At 40.4% G+C, this 19390-nt stretch overlaps 1 protein-coding gene across 1 annotated transcript in view; it reads right to left on the bottom strand.

Moving 5' to 3' along the window:
- Positions 1–1495: 1495 nt before the first annotated feature.
- Positions 1496–19390, bottom strand: part of LOC126198885 (uncharacterized) — a 314084-nt gene continuing 296189 nt past the window's right edge. The window contains exon 5 of the mRNA XM_049935494.1: positions 1496–3813. Within this exon, the coding sequence (XP_049791451.1) occupies positions 3632–3813 (182 nt within the window). The 3' untranslated portion in view covers positions 1496–3631. The remainder of the gene's footprint in view (positions 3814–19390) is intronic.

Raw genomic sequence — 19390 nt, 5'->3', positions numbered from 1 at the left:
TATTTTTTGGAAAATTCGAATGATAGAAGGTCAAGATGTTTCTAAATTGAAGAAGATAAATAACAGCTGCAGTATTGGTAGTGACATCAACAGTTCCAATGCTGTTAAAAGTAATTGAAACTGTACTGAGTCAACAAACTCTAAATTAATTTGAAGAAACCAAGATCTTCAACAATACAACATTACTTTCATATAACATAGTGGGACCACCTACGTAAAGTTATTTATTTGCTGATAATTTAGAAGTCTGCATAACATCATAAAAATAGAGATGTTGAAGTATGAAATAGATCAGACCACTGTAACGTAAACTCCCTCTGTCTTAATCAGAATAAATCACAGGGTCTACATATCATGTGGAATCATAACACATAAGTGGAGCAGATTTTAAGTGCTGTTAATTTCCTTAGGAAAACAGATGATTCCCAACTCTCTTGGGATAATCGCATAGGAAAACTGGTATGTAGAATTATGAAAGGCACTTACATATTTCATGACCATGGCTTTGTGTTCATATTCCAGTGCTGAAAATGGCCTGCTGTGCCATAATATATAGCAGTATCCCATGTGGTGCCATTCTGTGGGGCCAACAAAAGAATACAACCATGTATTTAGATTACAAAAAAAGACAGAGAGGATAATACACAGCATGGTACCCAGAGCTCACAGCAGATGTAGATTTAGAAATCTAGATATTATGACTCTGCCATTATCACATATATTTTGAAGTGTATAATTCTTGTCAATGGGAACCACTGTAAACACCAGCAATTTGACACATGCCATAAGTACAGTACCAGGAACAAACATGACTTGGTACCATTACACTATAACTACAAAAAACACAGAAGTGCTTTGTGAGCAGATCAGTTAAACTTTTCAATGTCATATTTCAGTGTATCAGGGAGCTACCAGCTCAAAAATTCAAAATAAAAGTCAAAGGATTTCTGTTAGAACTACGTCCTTATGAAGATAATGAATTTTTAATTCTGGAGAAGGCAAAGGTGCAATTGTAACACATTTAACGATGAACTTCTAGAATTTGGGTGTGATATGCTGGTGAGAAGTAATAGAATGTATATCTTTTGTAATGTTGCAAATATTTGCGTTAGTAATATATTGTCATATGCAATGTCACATTAAATTAATAATTTGTTGCATACGTATATGTTATATATGTGTATAATGTAACTACTTCAAAGCCTGTCATGCATCACATTATCTCTGTCTCTACAATGATAAAATTCAATTCAGTAACATTTTCTGAGAGACTATACATGAAATTCACTTGTATTCAACAAAGTTTCCCCACTGATTCAAATGTTTAACACTAGTTGAGCAGATTGGCATTGATGGTTCAAATAACTTTCATAAAATTAACAATATTAGCAGTATTTTCATTTTGTTTCATAGTGATTTGTGTTTTAAAGAATGAGTACTTTTAAGAAATAATGCACACATTCTTATAGTAACATTTTATTGAATTAAATACCAGTTAGAATAGCTCATTGACATTACAGATAACAAAGTACTTAATACATCTCTGAAGAATTTCTTTCACTTTTAAAGAAGAGATTTGTCCTGAACATGTTACTTCATTTAGTAATGTATGAGAGTGCTAAATATCACAATTTTCTAATACTGATACTTCTATATTTAGGGGCCCAAAAAACAGGCTAGTGAACTACTAAATCATACAAAAATTAAAATAAAAAAAACACATAAAATCATTATAAGCATTTGTCGCACTTCTTTAACTCTTTTATCAGAATTCTCATCCTCTGCCTGTTGCATCACATTGGCAGCAGTATTATGTAACAAGCAACAGTTGAATACCAGCCCCTATAAAGTGACAACTCTGATCTAAGTAGAAATAATCATCCTTTAATTTTTATTTTAAGTTGATGAGGTTCTTATGGTTTAGTAAGCCATTCATGGAATGAAAATAAATATGACAATTACAAAAGAACAGAATTGATTCCACTGTCCTCATAATTAATCTAGCTTACTGAATCCCACTAAGAACAATTAATGGTTGTCATAAGTCATACATTCTGCTGAACTTATTTCAGCGTGATATCTCACATAGTTACAATATTGTTATAAAATTTAAAAAACTGTTCTTGAGGCTAATGAGAATATGCAAAGTTGGCAATGTTGGTAGTTACAGATCTCCAGAATATTATTATGGAAACTAAGAAATTATATACAAACAAAATAAATAACAAATTTCCAGTGTGTGTTGAAACACAATGCGTAATTATTATCTAATATTTTCCTTTTTGTAATATTTACTTTGCAAACAGTACATTACACCACAGTTTTAGAGCACTGAAGTTCATATGTAAATACCCTTATGTGGCATTATCTTATGACTTCATTCAAACAGATGTACAAAACATTTTTTCTGTTTCAAAATAATGCAGTAGCTCAATTAAATAATAAGCATAACTGATTTTGCAATCATGGCTATGCAACTTCAAGTGCCTTGATGTGTATGGTCTTCTTTTCATTAAAGGGCAGTGTGAGAAGCTCAGTTCAGCAAAATTTTTTACAGTAAACAGATTATAGTTTTCTTACACTGTGTTAAGAAAAAAAAAATTGTAAGATCTTTTTCCCCCCTTCTCAGTCCTTTACATTCAAAGGAAGAAACACAGAATTCAGAGCTTGAGAGCTTGATACTCAGGGTCCAATACTATTTAGCTTTTGTAGTAAACCATTTGTGGGAACAAAAGCCCCTTAAATTTCTGTTCTTTGGTACTCATTCTAAAATTATCCATGTAGAGTTACAATTAAGACATTTTACATGCTTTTCAGGATGAAGAAGTTGAAACATTTTTTCCTTCCATTGGATGATCAAACACCAACAGATGATAAACCATTGTGCATTTTTTGTTTTAAAATGAGTGTGCTGTCAACAATTTGGTATTCACTTTTTGTGATGCACGAGCTATTAGCACCATGTAGTCTCACAGCAAAACTCTGCTTTCTTATAAAACACTTGCATATTAATTACATAAAAATATTTCACAAAATAATTATCTTTAGTTTTTGGTTGTCAAGAGATTGCATATGCATCTCATTCCTTCTTCTGTTTTTCTGTTCCATATTTCATGTCACCATTTTCTTACTACTGTTGACAAGGAACATATACAGCAGATTCTAAATCAAGTTGTAAATAAGTACATTACTGCTGGTACACTCTGCAGCCATTTACTACAAAATAACACGCAGCTACGATGAAGTGCTAACACAAGAAACTCATTGTAATTTATACAAAGTTTGTTTTATTGTGTTCTTTCAACTTAAGTTATCGCAGATGTTTCTGCCAATGTTATTTCCAATACATGACTGCCCATTACCTTTGATAATGAGAGTAGGTCCTAGCACTGTGCAAGAAAAAACATTGTCTCTATCACACTTAACTGTACTTGTGTAGTGCTGCTGCACAAGTAAAGATACTGACTTGGTCTTAGGGTCTGGTATCTTCGAATAATTGTCTGCTTGAAGACTCATCATCAGCTGGCTTCACCAGGAACAACATCTTTGGCCATGGTAACACAGTTTCAGTGATGCTGTTTTTATTGTACAGTATCTTGTCAGGATAGTTTTAAAAAAGCAAAGGGCTCTACTAGAGCTGTGAATCAGTATGCAAAGAGTTGACAGGTTTTGGAAGTTCTGTATCCAGTGCGGGATTGTCTATTCCTTGTTGCTGAATATGTGACTTTGGTGTGGAATTCATGCCAGGCAGTGACTGTACACTGTATGAACGTCCCACTGGACTCTCATCAGGAGATTCTTCATCAAGCATACCTGTAAAAGAATAAAATACATGCTATTCAGATTTAAGCTGATTTTATGAGAAATACAGATATGACCACCAAAAAATTCGTATCTTTTCTTTAAGTATACAAAGTAGGTGGGTCTTACTTTCACTAAATTGTGTCTATGTACCTGATAGTCACTGAACTGCTTACATACTGGTATAAATGAACATCAACTACATAAATATTTATCAGAAATATGTAATGTACTTATGTTCTTAAATATAGTATTTAGAGGACCTGCATACTATATGAAAAGAAATGCTCTCATACACAAAAACTGCATGAGACCTCATTGTCATAAATATCCATTTCACCACTGTGCCGATGGCAGCAAAAAGCCATTATTTTCAGGTTGATGACAGAGGACAGTGGCCCACAGATAGGTCTGTCAGAAGGGCTCAAGAGAATTCCACACTGACATGTTTACATCAAAGGTGGCTGAAGGATTCAAATCAGCAATTGGTGGACTGTAAATTGATTTTTTAGGCAGAACCTCCTTTCATCTTCGACATAAACTGTGTGATAGCTAACTTAATAGCTACTGGTGTTTTTAAAGTTCAGTACTTCAGTCGGAAAAAACAGAAGCCTTCGTTGTTTAAAGACCCCTTTTTCTAAGGAATGGGTGGAGGTATCAAGTTGAAATTTATGTCAAATGCTGAGGACCGTGGTCCCTTGGCAGTGAGAGAATTTAAGTTTTAAGTCAAGGCAGTCAAAAGATAGGGTCTCTTGTTAAGACCAGTTTTTCTCAGGAACAGATGGCAATATCAAGTTAATTAACACATATTTTTTTCTGCAAGCAGGTTGGTTTTATTAAGGATTCAAATACAAAAAAATTATTTCCCACTCTTTTGGCTACAAAAAACTATTTTTCAATATAGCTTCTGTTCAGTGTGCCCTCAAGGGCTCAGCATTCATTTGCTGGGTATGGGCTTGGCGACCCCGGGGGTCCTGAGCTAGGGACTGGCAAGTGCCGCCAGACCCCTGTCACTGTAAGCTCCGGGCATGCTTCAGCAACCACTGTGCAGCACGGCTGTGGTACGTTCTGTATCTCAGGGAAAGAGGATCTTGGCTTGACCGCCTGAATCGCAAGAACAGAATAAACCGGTATAAAGAAGCCCTCAATCTCAAGGTGTGCTGGGCACTGGTGGGATGCATGGCTGTTGAGGTGGAACAATCCTTAGCAGGCAACCTCTGGGGAAAATGCCACACCTCAGCTGTATAAGGCTTACTCGGGCATTCAGGGCTCTGTCTGAGTGGACCCTAATTTCCTAAATTTTTTGTACCCCCTCCCAGTGGAAAGGATGGGCCACTGGATACCAACACCCAGTCTAACAAGAGGGCTCATGTAGCGAGTCCTCCTGATTCAGTCAGTAGTAACAGAATGCATGCTGTTCCGCAGAATGTGTTTCTTATTGTTAAAAGAAGAGAGGATAGTTTTGAAAAAGTTTCACTGTTTTACATACAGAAAGACTTACAAGGCATTGCTGGCACCTTAAAATCTGTTAAGCACTTGCACAATGGGGCCCTGTTAGTTTAAACATCTAGCTCCCTTCAGAAAGCTCAGTGCCTCAGGGAGTATGCGACAGACACTGAATTGTACAACATCTTGAACTACAGCAAAGGTGTTGTGACTTGCAGGAATCTAATTGACATTCCCCAAGAAAACTGGAAGCAGAATGGTCCCAGGAAGCCATTGTCAACCTGCAATATGTTATGAAAAAGTTGGATGGTGATCTTGTAAAATCAAACTCCTTTACCCTTACTCTTAACAGCACTAAACTACCAGAGCATGGGAAGACAGGTTTCCTACGCCTAAGTGTACGACCTTATTACCCAAATCCAATATGGTGTTTTAAATGCCAGCACTATGGGCACACTTCTCTTGACTGTAAAGGAGAAGCCACTTGTAGCAAATGTGGTAAAGCCGCCCATGACGGAGTTGGTTGCTCCTCTCCTCCAAAGTGTGTCAACTGCTTTGGGCATCACCCTGTGTGGAGCATACTGCAGAGTTTTCCTTGAGGAACAGAAGATCCAAGAGATCAAAACGACAAAGTGCATCCTGTATGGTAAAGCTAAGAAGTTTTATAAGTCCATCAGCTACCCCTGTTCGCTGCCTCCTTTTCTTCCATTCTGAAACAGCCACTCCTGAAAACTGATGCCGCTACACAAACAGATGTTGTTACTGTCAGCACTAGCACCTGCATTTGTCAATGCACATGTGCTGCTGCAGTTCCTTTGAAGCCTGTCCCTCCCTCCTGAACTTCAGAAAAGGCCACGCTTGCTGACATCATGGACCTTCCTGCTCTTCCACAGGTCAAGTGTTGTGCACCGCCCAGCACTGCTACACCCACTACCACTTCTGAGGTTGTGGATCCAAAGCTGCCTCAGACCAAAAAATTGAAATCAAAGGTAAAGAATGACCCTCCGAAGGAGACAGGAGGTATGCGGTCTTACGATGTTGATGTCAGACTGGGGCAATAAACTTGCCTCAAAACTGAGCTTCCATCCATTGTGGGCTCCCCTCCCTAGCAGAAGTCAGGATGAAAGAACTATCACCCTGATATATGACTCCCATTCTACAGTGGAATATGAATGGATTCAGGACACATGTGGAGGAACTGAAGCTCAATAACACAGCAGTGTCCCCAGTGCTTGTGTTTACAGGAAACACATTTCAAAGCACCTGATGCGCATGTAATACAGGGTTATATGCTATATCACAAGGATGACCTGACTGGCCATAGGAGGGGTTGCCATGTTTGTCAATAATGGGCACCACTCCTTTGCTCTGCTCCCCCTGAATGCTGACCTGCAAGCAGTGGCTGTTGAAATTCATGCACATTGGAGGCTTACAGTTTGCTCTCTTTATTTACCTCCACTGGATGCAGTAGACTCTGAGACTCTCATAGGTCTTATGGAACAACTCCCCAGACTGTTTCTCCTCCTGGGAGATCAATGCCCATCATGCCCTGGGGGCTCAACCTCTACTTGCCCTTGGGGTTGAGTTTGGAGAGCCTCCAGACATCTCAAAGAGCTGTGCATCCTAAACACTGGTACTCTGTCTCACTTCTGCACTGCTACTGGGTCATTCTCAGCCATCAACCTATCTCTCGACCTATCTTTCTGCTCTCCAGCCCTCGCTGACTCTGTTCACTGGGAAGTCACTGATAACCTTCATTCCAGTGAGCGCTTCCCAATCCTCATTCACCTACTGGTGGAGCATTGCTGGAAAAGAGGCCAACAACATGGATTATTGGTGTGGATAACTGCGTACTGTTCAGCCACTTGGCTGTGTTTGAACACTGTGATGCCATCCAGGAATGGGCGGACCACATCATGCACGTGATCCATCATGCTGCTGACCTATCCATACCAAAATATTTCGGCCCTCTTAGGAGGCGACTTATACCTTAGTGGACCGAAGAATGCCATTCAGCCATCCAGGACAGGCGTGTGGCTCTTTGACTGTTCAAATGCTGCCCAACAGCAGACAACCTCACAGCCTTCCAAATCATGAGAGCCAAGGCCCATGGCATCATTAAGGAGGACAAAAAAAGTCACAAGAGTTCCTGGAGTCCATCAACAGTTCCACTTGTTCTACAAAAGTATGAGAAGCCATCCAGAGAATATCTGGTAAACACAGCCATTTACCAATAGCAGCAGTGCTGAAACAGGGACATGTCCAAATGACGCCCAGAGACATTGCTCAGATGCCGGCCAAACATTTTGCAAATACTACAACTTCCCGAACTCATGGAGGGAGGCGGTTCTGATATCTCTCCTGAAACTAGGAAAGGACCGTACATCTCCCAGCAGTTACAGGAGTATTGCCTTAATGAGTGCATAGGAAAGACACTCGAATGAAACATTAACCATCGTCAGGTCTGGTTGTCAAATGTAATATGACTTGCACCAAGGCGGCTGGGCCTGCCCCTCAAGGGGCCTCCCAGCCAACGATGCCAAACGCTCATTTCCTGTCTTGCCAGTCTTTTAGGACCCAAGTTGGTGTCTTGCTGTCAGATCAATCTGAACAGGAGAGCGTGTCCCTCAGGGCAGTGTTTTAAGTGTTACCCTCTTTGCCATAGCCATCAACAATATCATGTCTATGGTAAGGAGTCCTGTACAATGCTCCTTATTTGTGGACGATTTTGCTGTTTTTGGTTCCTCCTCCAGTGTTGCAACAGCGAGCCACCAGTTGCAAGCTACAGTGTGGCAGTACGAGTGGCCTGCAAAGACAGGTTTTCAGTGTTCTGCAGATAAATGTGTATGTGTTCGTTTTAATAGCTCTCAGCATATTTTTAATTTACCTACCTTGCATATGGGGGACACCATACGACAGTTTGGAGACACAGTGAGGTTTCTGGGCCTCACTTTTTACTCCAGATTGTCGTGGTTGTCACACCAGAGAGACCTGAAAGCCGGATCCCTAAAGGCACTGAACATCATCAAGTGCCTTAGCCACAGGTCTTGGGGAGAAGACATGGCACGTCTCTTCCAGTTTTATAGGGCTTCTGTGTGTTCACGGCTGGAATACGTGTGCATGCTGTATGGGTCAATGAAGCACTCTTATTTGTGGATCATTGACACTGTCCACCATGAGGGGATTCGGCTATTTACACCTACTCAGCTATTATCAAAGCTGTATCCAATAAGGTTGAGTTCACAACCCTGATTGGAAGGCTGACGCCATCAGCAAACATTGCAGTTTTTGAACCATACTTTAAAGCCACTGGAAGATAATTTATGCACGTCAAAAATAAGAGCAGACCCAGTACTGAGCCTTGTAGGACTTCACATGTTATGTTCCCTTATTCTAAGTTTAGTTTCATTCCTGTGACAATCTACCAATATGACTCTCTGCTTTTCGCTATGAAAGCAGCACTTCAACCATACAATGGGGATGTCATTAATGCCACAACATTTTAGTCTGCCAAGCAGACTTTTCTAGTCCACACCCTCAAAGTCTTTGGCAAGGTCACAGATTATATCAAAAAGACAATTTTTCTCAGGTAGAGCTCACACACTTTGATTTGTAAGGTCGTATATGGCTTTCTACATAGATGATCCTTTACAAAAGCAGAACTGAAAACCAGTTAACAATTTCCACTCGGAAATTGGGCAGCATTTTCAAGAAATTTTTAAAAGACTGGAGCAAAATGGGTCTGTAATAATAGGTGGATCTACTTATCTTCAGTTTTACATATGGCTGTTACTACTACATATTTAAGTCACTGAGGAAATATGCTCTGAGTCCCTGACTGACTACAAAGATTTATTTACTCCTGTTTATTTACATTTTTTTGTCTGCACCAATAGTCATCAAATGATGACATTTGATGCATCAACTTATGTACAAAGGTTAATACATATTATATTTATCTACAATGTTTAATACTTAAATGAATTATATAAGTACAACTATTCTGACAAATTACCTACTTGATTATAATTGTTTCTATGCTTATTTGGAAAGGTTTATATATGCTTCTGGATTACAGTTTCTGCTGTATATTATTTCACACTATGCAGCTACTTCTATACGTTCTTTACTTGCTTAGAAAAAATCTACATCTTTTGATAACTTGCAGTTTGTTCTGTTCAGTACAATTTGGCTTTATTAAGGAGCTAATAATTCTTTCAGTGAATACAGACATTTGTATGTAAGAAGTGATTTTTCTTCTGCTTGAATTGAGTCTCCAGTACATGCTTTCACAGATTCTTGTAATTAGTTGTACCATAATGAGTACCTGCTACGCTTTTGAAACCTGTAATGTGTTTCTGTGAGAATATTAGGCCTATTTCTAATGACAGTTAGTTTGGTGTTAGCAAATCAAGGCAGTGTAAGATTTCTGTATTCTGTTAGAAATGCCATCATAGCTAACAGAATTTCCACTGTTTAGGGACCAGTTGAATTTTTTACACTTCTTAGGGTTTGCAATTCTTTTTACAATTTGTACAGAAAGCAGATGGCAGTCATACAAGTTGAGGAGTATGAAAGGGAAGCAGTGGTTGGGAAGGGAGTGAGACAGGGTTGTAGCCTATCCCCGATGTTATTCAATCTGTATATTGAGCAAGCAATAAAGGAAACAAAGGAAAAGTTTGGAGTAGGTATTAAAATCCATGGAGAAAAAATAAAAACTTTGAGGTTTGCCGATGACATTGTAATTCTGTCAGAGACAGCAAAGGACTTGGAAGAGCAGTTGAACGGAATGGACAGTGTCTTGAAAGGAGGGTATAAGATGAACATCAACAAAAGCAAAATGAGGATCATGGAATGTAGTCAAATTAAATCGGGTGATGCTGAGGGTATTACTTTAGGAAATGAGACACCTAAAGTAGTAAAGGAGTTTTGCTATTTGGGGAGCAAAAAACTGATGATGGTCGAAGTAGAGAGGATATAAAATGTAGACTGGCAATGGCAAGGAAAGCGTTTCTGAAGAAGAGAAATTTGTTAACATCGAGTATAGATTTAAATGTCAGGAAGTCGTTTCTGAAAGTATTTGTATGGAGTGTAGCCATGTATGGAAGTGAAACATGGACGCTAAATAGTTTAGCCAAGAAGAGAATAGAAGATTTCGAGATGTGGTGCTACAGAAGAATGCTGAAGATTAGATGGGTAGATCACATAGCTAATGAGGAGGTATTGAATAGAATTGGGGAGAAGAGGAGCTTGTGGCACAACTTGACTAGAAGAAGGGATCGGTTGGTAGGACATGTTCTGAGACATCGAGGGATCACCAATTTAGTATTGGAGGGCAGCGTGGAGGGTAAAAATCGTAGAGGGAGACCAAGAGATGAATAAACTAAGCAGATTCAGAAGGATGTAGGGTGCAGTAGGTACTGGGAGATGAAGAACCTTGCACAGGATAGAGTAGCATGGAGAGTTGCATCAAACCAGTCTCAGGACTGAAGACCACAACAACCACAACAACAACAGGGTTTGCATTTTTTGTTTGTTTGAACTATTGCCTGGTGGTGGGGCATGTAGCGTTAGCTCAAGTAAATTCCTTGCATCTCTATTTGGTTATTTATTAGTGAGTGTTATGTTTACTGCAAATGTGGACAAGAATGATAGAAATTTGTGGTCCATAAATTTCAATACGTCATTGTTTCTTTAATTTCTTTTCTAGTAGGCACACAGCATGCATGAGGTTGAAGAATGACATATTTCATTTTTGGTACAGGATTCTGCTGTGCTAATCATTTATTTTTAATGATTATAAAGTTAGATGAAGATCACATTTCAATGCTGTGCCATTATTAAGTGTACATCTTAGCTTGTATGACATGGTCCATATTGCATCTTGGAGCATAAATACTGGTTGTCTTCCGTTTATGCTATGGTCACATTATTTCTATACAGCTTTTTGAAAGCTATTAAAAATAATTTTACTGAGATTGGACAAATTAAAGTACATACAAACAATGTGATCATAACATAAAAGAAAGACAACTGATACTTATGCTCCAAGATGCAACATGGACCGGCTAAGGCATACGCTTGATAATGGCAAAATGCTGAAATGAGCTTGTCGAGTAATGTTGTGATCACTACAAGTAAATAAATCAATACTGGAGCAGAAACCTACACCAAAAGTAAGACTGTTTCGTTATTAACCCCACCAAACCTGCTGATGAAAGATATGGACATATAAATATTTTTAACATTGCCTACATCTGGCGAGGATGCCTGTGGCAGGAACACCACTGATATTGCAGACTGGTCACATGAACTTTTGTGGAGAGCAAATGCAAGACTGCTTGTTGGCAGTTGCTATTATTCAACTTTGGCTCTAGAAGTGAACTATCACTGCCACTGCTGTTTACCTGGGCCTACTTAGATTTGTGTTGTACAGTGCTTTGACAGATGAGCATGTGCAGTACTGCATTGTATACATTTAGTATTCAGATGTTTGCTTTTAAAGTTCTGTGTCATATGTTTACATTCATGGCATACACATTTTAAGTAATGGCTAATGCAATATGGCAGCTTAAAACATTTTAACCCTTCATCCGTGAAGATCGTCCAAGACTGAAATCGGGAGAACTTGGGTTTCAAATAAAACCAGCTGATGGTTCAAATATGTATTTTATATATTACTTAACAGCTGGGGGCAGTCACCTTCTGAAAATGTTTTTACAGGAAGCTGCCTGGAAATATGTACATACTGTGACAGAATGCCTCCTCCAGTTTTGTGCAACAGGTACATTCTTTTTTAGCAGTTTCTTACCCTAGAAATGACTTGGTAAAAAATATGTTACATATGTTTAGAAGTTGATGTGTTTATTTTTCTAACTTTCAGTTACTTGAAGAGCAAGTTTTGCTGACATTTGCTATCACAGATCCTCAGAAACAACAAATTCCTTCCATTTTTAGACCACATATCCCACATCAAGAGTCCAAAGCAGCAATATCACCAGTCTGAATAACCTTATGATCATGCATCACAATATTAGGGGACTAAAAAACAAAGTTAACGAATGTCTTATCAGTTTACATGATCTGGAACTTTGGAAGAAAGTTAATGTATTATAGTGAAAGCCCTGTTTTATGTTTTCATTAGATTAGATTAGTTTTTTGTTCCATAGATTCGTGTTGAGGAGATCCTCGTGGATGTGGAACATGTCACTTTTTTTTTATTTTAAAGCTGAAATAATGATACTAATAGTATGAATATATACAATACATCATTTGTTTCTATTAAAAAATTCGTCAAAGGAGTAGAAGGAGTTGGCCACTAGTAAGTCTTTCAGGCTCCAAGTCATGCAGTCCAGACATGAAAAAAGCAAAGCTGAGGAAAATGCAAAACCAGGGAAAACTTTAAAACCCCCAAAATACAATCAGAAATGTATGTAAATGGCATATATGATTAAAAATCGCAATCCTCTCCAATACATGTTACAAAAGCTGTCTAAGTGAATGAAATTAAACATACAATACAATATTTATACCATAATTTGTGGTAATGAATTTCATCAGTTCTTTAAAAAAGTCACAGGTATGTAGTAAGTAAACACTCATCAAAAAAATGAAATTTCTATCTGGGTACAAGGTATCAAGCCTTTTTCTGACATGCTATATGACCACAAATTATATGTTGAAAACACGCATTTAAGAGATCATCCTTTGTTTTCACCCAGAAAAAAGTAAAAATTGGTGAACATGTTGAATTAAACCAAAAACATTGCAGGAGCTAAGCACTTAAACAATGAGCATAAATGTAGACATATTATTAATGACGAACTTTGTCACCATTGCTGTTATTGCTTAATGCTTTTCTTACAAGCCACACTTCATATGCTCACCACCATTAAAGTGTTATTTGAGGCTTGATGAGAGAAACAGCGCCATGAAAAAATGATGTGACAAGCTTATTAGAAGTCAGTTCATTGAATCTCTTTAAACTGTGTAAAATATAAATTTGAAAGAAAGCTCAGGTGCTACAGCTTCACTTCATGCCCTGTCTCACTCCTGCCAGTCCTTATTGTCTACTGTATGTGGTGAGTACAGTGCAAAGTCTATGCATGAGTAGTGTTTGTAGTTGTTGCTACTGTACCACATCCGATTTGAAAGCGAAAGTCTTTAAAATATGCTACTGATTGTTCTATTTCCATGTGACATCTCTGTCATAGCACATCATCTGCATGAAAGTATATTTTCAGCGCTTCACAAAATGATTTCATCCCTACCTGCACTCCTGTTGTTGAAGGGTCACTCCCCCTACCCACATTTGCAGTAGGCAAGCTCATTTTATGTGTGTTAGTGTGGCTTGGTGGCTGCACTGTTATTGGGTGCTTAACAAGTTGCCAGCCAATAAATGGTGACATTTCCTTGATTATGACCAGCATATTCTTTGAGACTCAGTGTCTGAATTTAAAAGGTTGATGATTGATATTGTTGCTGAATATAGTACATCAGAAATATATGCAAAAAGATGGCACAAAAAAAGGTGATGGCGGAGCCCCTTCGTTACGTACTGGCTTGGTCCAGAACATTTCATGTCATCTGTCTTGTTTTTCCACTACTGCTGCAACATAGCGATAGTTGTACCATAACTGAGCAATGAAGTTAAATGTTGCAGGTTGTGTTGGCAACACCAAATGTGGATTATGTCAGCATTTCCTCTCTCTTGCCACCCCTCTCCAAAATGGCCTAAAATATCTCTTAACTCCACCACCACCTGTGGTGCAAACCATCTGTCTTTTGTGCCACTTATAGCTTGTTCAGTGATATCAAATGTCAACAGAAATAAACCAAATGAATTCTAGTGAGATTTTGAGTAAGAACTTAGAATCAACATAAACCTTACTAGGACGAAATGTAGAGTTCGGGAATTTTTAGTATTGATCTTATGGGTTTTCCAGAGGAGCTACCAATTTATGATGTAGAATCTGAAAAACATAAAATCGGAGAACATAAAATCAAAGTTCCACTGTATATCTGTCTGAGCACCACACAAATACAAGAATCACTTGATTAAATGGAGAGGACTATAAACTGGCAGACAATTTCTGCAGGGAAAATATGAAGAAAGGAGGAGTTATCGTGGATGTAAAAAGATAAAAATGAAGTTGAAATATATTGTTGCTAATCATTTCTACCTGCTGCTGATGCTGAATAAGTATTTAAGGAGACCAAAGAGCTAAGGTCATCAATTTATTATCCCCCTCTCCTTACCCTCGGGACAGAAGCAGTGTACCCAATCTGTCAGTATACAGAGTAAATGCTGTGTCGAAGTGTGAGAAAGTGTTCTATGTGGGTGTAGTGTGTATCTGAGATGGACAATGGGAACCAGCCTGGTATTCACATAGTGGGATGTGAAAAACTGCCTAAAAACCATATCCAGGCTGGCCAGCCCACCAACTGCTTGCTGCTACTCCTCTGGATTGTTTCGATCTGGGACTGGCATACCTCCTCATCCTGGAAATGGTTACATTAGCACACACGGCAACCCAAGCAATTTCTACCTAGACCAACAATAGGGAATCTTGTGCTTGTAAGCTGTTCCTACTGGAAAAGTCATTTATAGGTGTTATAGTATACAGAATGCCAACGGAGAAACTTTAGCAAATTCTTACAAAAATTTGTGCCTATTATGCCACCTATCAGACAAAAGGGAGCAAATAATAGTTTGTGGATATTTTAAGATAAATTTCGTTAAAGTTTCTCACAAAAGGAGCAATTTGGAAATGTCACCTAACACTTACAATATGTATTCTGTTGTTAATTTTCGCTCCAGAATTACACGGGAAAGCAGTACACTAATATACGACATTTCTGTAGGTGAACAGTTAATTAATGATTTAAATGTTTATCTAGTATCTCTGACCATGATGCATACCTAACAATACTAAAGAACTGTCATGAAAATCAGAGTAGTGAACAGATAATAGGAAGTTTCAAGGTAGCCTTACAGGAAGCAGACTGGAAAGATGTGTATACTGTAACAGATGTCAACTCCCAACTTAATGTATCTATAGGTAGCTTTCTATCAATCTTTAACAGTTGCTTTCCCAAGAAAACAATAAAGTATGGTAATAATAAGACCTTAAAAAAGCCCTGCCTTACAATAGGAGCAAATTATCATGTGCAAGGAAAAAGTAGTTGTTTCAAATGATTAGGACAAAAACAGAACTAGGACTCACTTCATATTACAAGAAATACTGTACTATATTAATGAAAGTGATTAAAAAATAAAAAATAAATTTATAATGTCTGAAATCAATAAAGCAGATAAATACATCAAAAAAAGTTTTGCATCACCTCGATTCCGCTCTTTTTATTGCTCATGAAAACCGCACATTGCATGTTGCACCACCATACAGTGAGACCTTTTTAGAGTGTGGTGGTCCAGATTGCTGTACACACCTGTACCTCTAATACCCAATAGCACGTCCTCCTGCATTGATGAATGCCTGTGTGGCGTAGAGCGCCATAAATATCGATATTTGTTCTGTGCGTAAGTGTGCTATCTTTGGGGAGAGGGCTTTGGAGAGGATGTTGGACGCTAACGGCAGTTAGCCTCCGGACTTGTATCTGTGTAGAAGCTAAGTGTGAATAAATCTGTATCTGAGTGAATTCTGGTTGTTTACCTACAACTATTGTATATTTCCTCACTGGTGACCCCATTTTTGTGTAATACGCGTCCGAGTTACTGCCCGAAGGTTATTTACGTGCCTACCGCGTCGGGTTTCTCCGCGATCGTGAGGGCCTTTGTTCCGCTCCAGACAATGGCCTTTCAGCATTCACTGCCGCCCGGATTCCAGCAACATCTCTCCAGCACTCCTGCCGTCATAGTGGACATGCCGCAAGAATCTTCGGAATCCTTCAGCCAGAACATGCAGTGGGATTCATCGAGTGCCGCCAGTTTCTTCCAACCGCCAACGGTCGTGGACTCTGGCTTTGTTAGCCTGGACCTTCCCACGTGTGCTCCACAGAGTGTTGGTCGGAACATTACTACTCCTGTGTCGAACACACAATTCAATACAGTTCGTGGCGTCGAGCGAGGTTGTGCTACTTTGGAAAATCCAGTAGTAAATTCAAACTCGAATCAGTTCCCGCCACGTGTGTATCCTTCCGCGCCGGCTAGTTAACAGGTGTTCAATGCTCGCCAAACAGCAAATATCACACCGAGTGTGCATCCTAGTGGACGTGTGTGGGATCCTTGTGTTGCTTCTAATCAAGTCAACAAGTCTGTGCTGGACAGTAATTACTCCGACATCTACAACCAGCCCCACCACTCACAGTCGAGTGAATACTGTGTGCATAACAGACATTCACCGGCGTACTTAAGTACTTGTGGCTTCTCTCCGAGATACCACGTCAATGAGAATGCACATTTTGACTACGATCCTCACACCGTTCGAGCGTCCGTCGCTTCTCAGCCGCCCCCCGGCGTCAAGTGAATTTCACGATTCCCGCATTACGGGACGCCAATAATTCGGACTCGCAATCTTATGCATGCTCTACTTCCATCCGAAGTAATAGGCGCACCTCTGCAGTGGCTGCAGTGCCGAATCTGCCGAAATTACCAGACTTCAAACCCGCTCACCTGGAGTTCTGGTTTAACCTGGTTGAGCAAACATTCAATGTCTGTGCTTTGGATGACGACGCACGCTTTGCCTGCCTCATGAACCATCTTCACGACCGCGTCGATTTAATTTACGATCTGGTCAAAGCACCCCCCCCTAGCAGGGAAGTATGCTGTGGCAAAACAGACGATACTGGAGCGCGTCTCTAAAACCAGGAGAGAAAATAAGCGACAGCTCATCTACGAAGAGCGTCTCGGCGACAGGTCTCCGTCCCAGCTGTGGCGGTGCATCCGTCTTCTCGTCGATGAGAAAGTTATGCCTGATGACACGCTCGCAGAAATCTGGACTGAAAAGCTGCCTTTGCCTGTCCAGACTGCAATCTCTGCATATGAAGATAGGCCAGTAAATGAACGTTTACGCACCGCCGACAGAGCATACTCCACCACGCAACGTGAGCTCCGTGCACTGCATTCTGGACGTGACCGCACTAAGACGCTTTCTGACACCACGCCCTTGTCTGGTGCTGCTAATAACAAGTTTTTTAAACTAGCCACCCTGCCTGCACCTTCAACTCCCCGCAACGACAGTGCATCGGCCTCTGTGGAAGACTCTGGGGCACATACTCCGTCACCTAGCAACTACCCACAGGAGCACAAGCCCGCCCAACCTTACTGTTTCTTCCACGTGAGATTTGGGGAGCAAGCTCGCAAATGCCAGTCACCGTGTTCTTACCCAAAAATCAACCGCAGGTAGGCTACGGTGCCACCTCCTGCGATGTAAACAATGGGCACCATCCCACGTTGCACTCCGTTTCGGACAATAACAGTAAGTGTGGTCGAGTCTATGCTCACAATTTACAATCAGTTGTATGTTTTCTGGTAGACACTGGCGCAGACGTCTCTTTGCTGCGGGTTCGCCTAGCAACCAATAAAGTGCAACCACACAAAACAGTACTTTGTGCAGTGAACTTGTCTACCCTACAGTGTTCGGGTTCCACTTTGTATACAGTGAAACTTTTGCCCGAGTGCAAGCTGGAGTGGATGTTTCTAGTGTCAACAATTGAAGAACCTATTCTCAGAATTGATTTCCTCAAGCACTATCAGTTGTCACTAGATTTTGTGCAAAATACTGTGTACTGTGTTTTACCCCCCCCCCCCCCCCCCCCCTTAACAAACATATTCCTTTTGCTTCGCCGAGTGACAGTTCAGCTAACACCAAACATGTGTGCTGTGCTAAGAAGTGTGTAAACCTATCCTTGGAGCTGCAATCTTGGACAAACAAGTGGCTAGTGGAGTGCGCCAAGTCTTTGAAGTTGCGGATGGAACGTACGGAAATGCTGCTGCATCTCCGCGACATACACCACGAGTTGGCCTCCACACAACAACGCCTCGCGGCACTACAAGCAGACAACTCGTCGGCTACAGACAAGGTCAGTCCATGCCAATCTGGTGTTCCCATGCCCGCGCATGTTAACGACAATGTTGTGAACTCTGTAAACTGTGTCAGCACCCCCTTCTGTAATGATAGGGTATGCCCGAGTGCTCATGGTCCTTGCGTTCCGAATGGACAATTAACTTGCCAAGCTCGTGGCAATGAACTACGGCCATCTGCTGTTCGGCCACGCCCACTCATGTCTACAGCGCTCGTAGCGGCACGGCCCGCTACCAAGAACCAGTGTACCAACCTCGCCCATGTTAACATGTGTGCGGCCTTTACACAGCCTACGAGCGGGTGGCACACCTGTACTTCCGTGCCCTCAGCGCCACAGCTTGGCCCGTCCGCCACTGCCTGCTCCGCTTCACGGACATCTGACTGTCGTGCCGCGCCACGTATTGCAATAGTCACTAATGGCACAGTTCATCGGTTACGTCTAACCGATGGGCCGCCCATATCGCAACGCCCACGCCGCCTCAACCTGGAATTTATGAAAATTGCAAAAGAACAATTGGACAATCTGTTAGAAAAGGGAATAATTGAACCTTCTTCCAGTTGCTGGGCTAGTCCTATCCTGTTTGACCAAAAGAAAGACGGTACTTGGCATATGGTTGGAGACTATAGGCGTTTAAATGCCCGCACCATCATTGATAAATATCCGGTCCCACACATTGCAGACTTCAATCATGCGCTCACAGGTGCAAAGTACTTCTCTGTTTTGGACTGTAAGCATGCATTTCATCAGATTCCTATGGCTCTGGAGGATATTGAAAAGACTGCCATAACCACTCCCTTCGGGCTGTTCCAATACAAATTTATGTCATTTGGGTTGAAAAACGCCCCCAAAACGTGGCAGCATTTCATCAATCAAACTTTATCCCATCTAGACTTTTGTTTCGTATACATGGACAACATATTGGTTTTTGCTTCTACTTTGGAACAGAGTGAGGAGCGTGTTCAAGTTGTGACAGATATTTTAGCAGCCGCTGGTATTGAACTGAACAATAAAAAGACTCAATTGCACCAGTCACCCGTCACATTCCTAAGTTATGTTGTGTCATCGGACGGTCTGACACCACCACTGGACAAGATCAAGC

Source organism: Schistocerca nitens, chromosome 8, assembly GCF_023898315.1.
Source record: "Schistocerca nitens isolate TAMUIC-IGC-003100 chromosome 8, iqSchNite1.1, whole genome shotgun sequence".
Classification (NCBI taxonomy): Eukaryota; Metazoa; Arthropoda; class Insecta; order Orthoptera; family Acrididae; genus Schistocerca; species Schistocerca nitens.
This window is presented reverse-complemented; position numbering and strand designations above follow the sequence as displayed.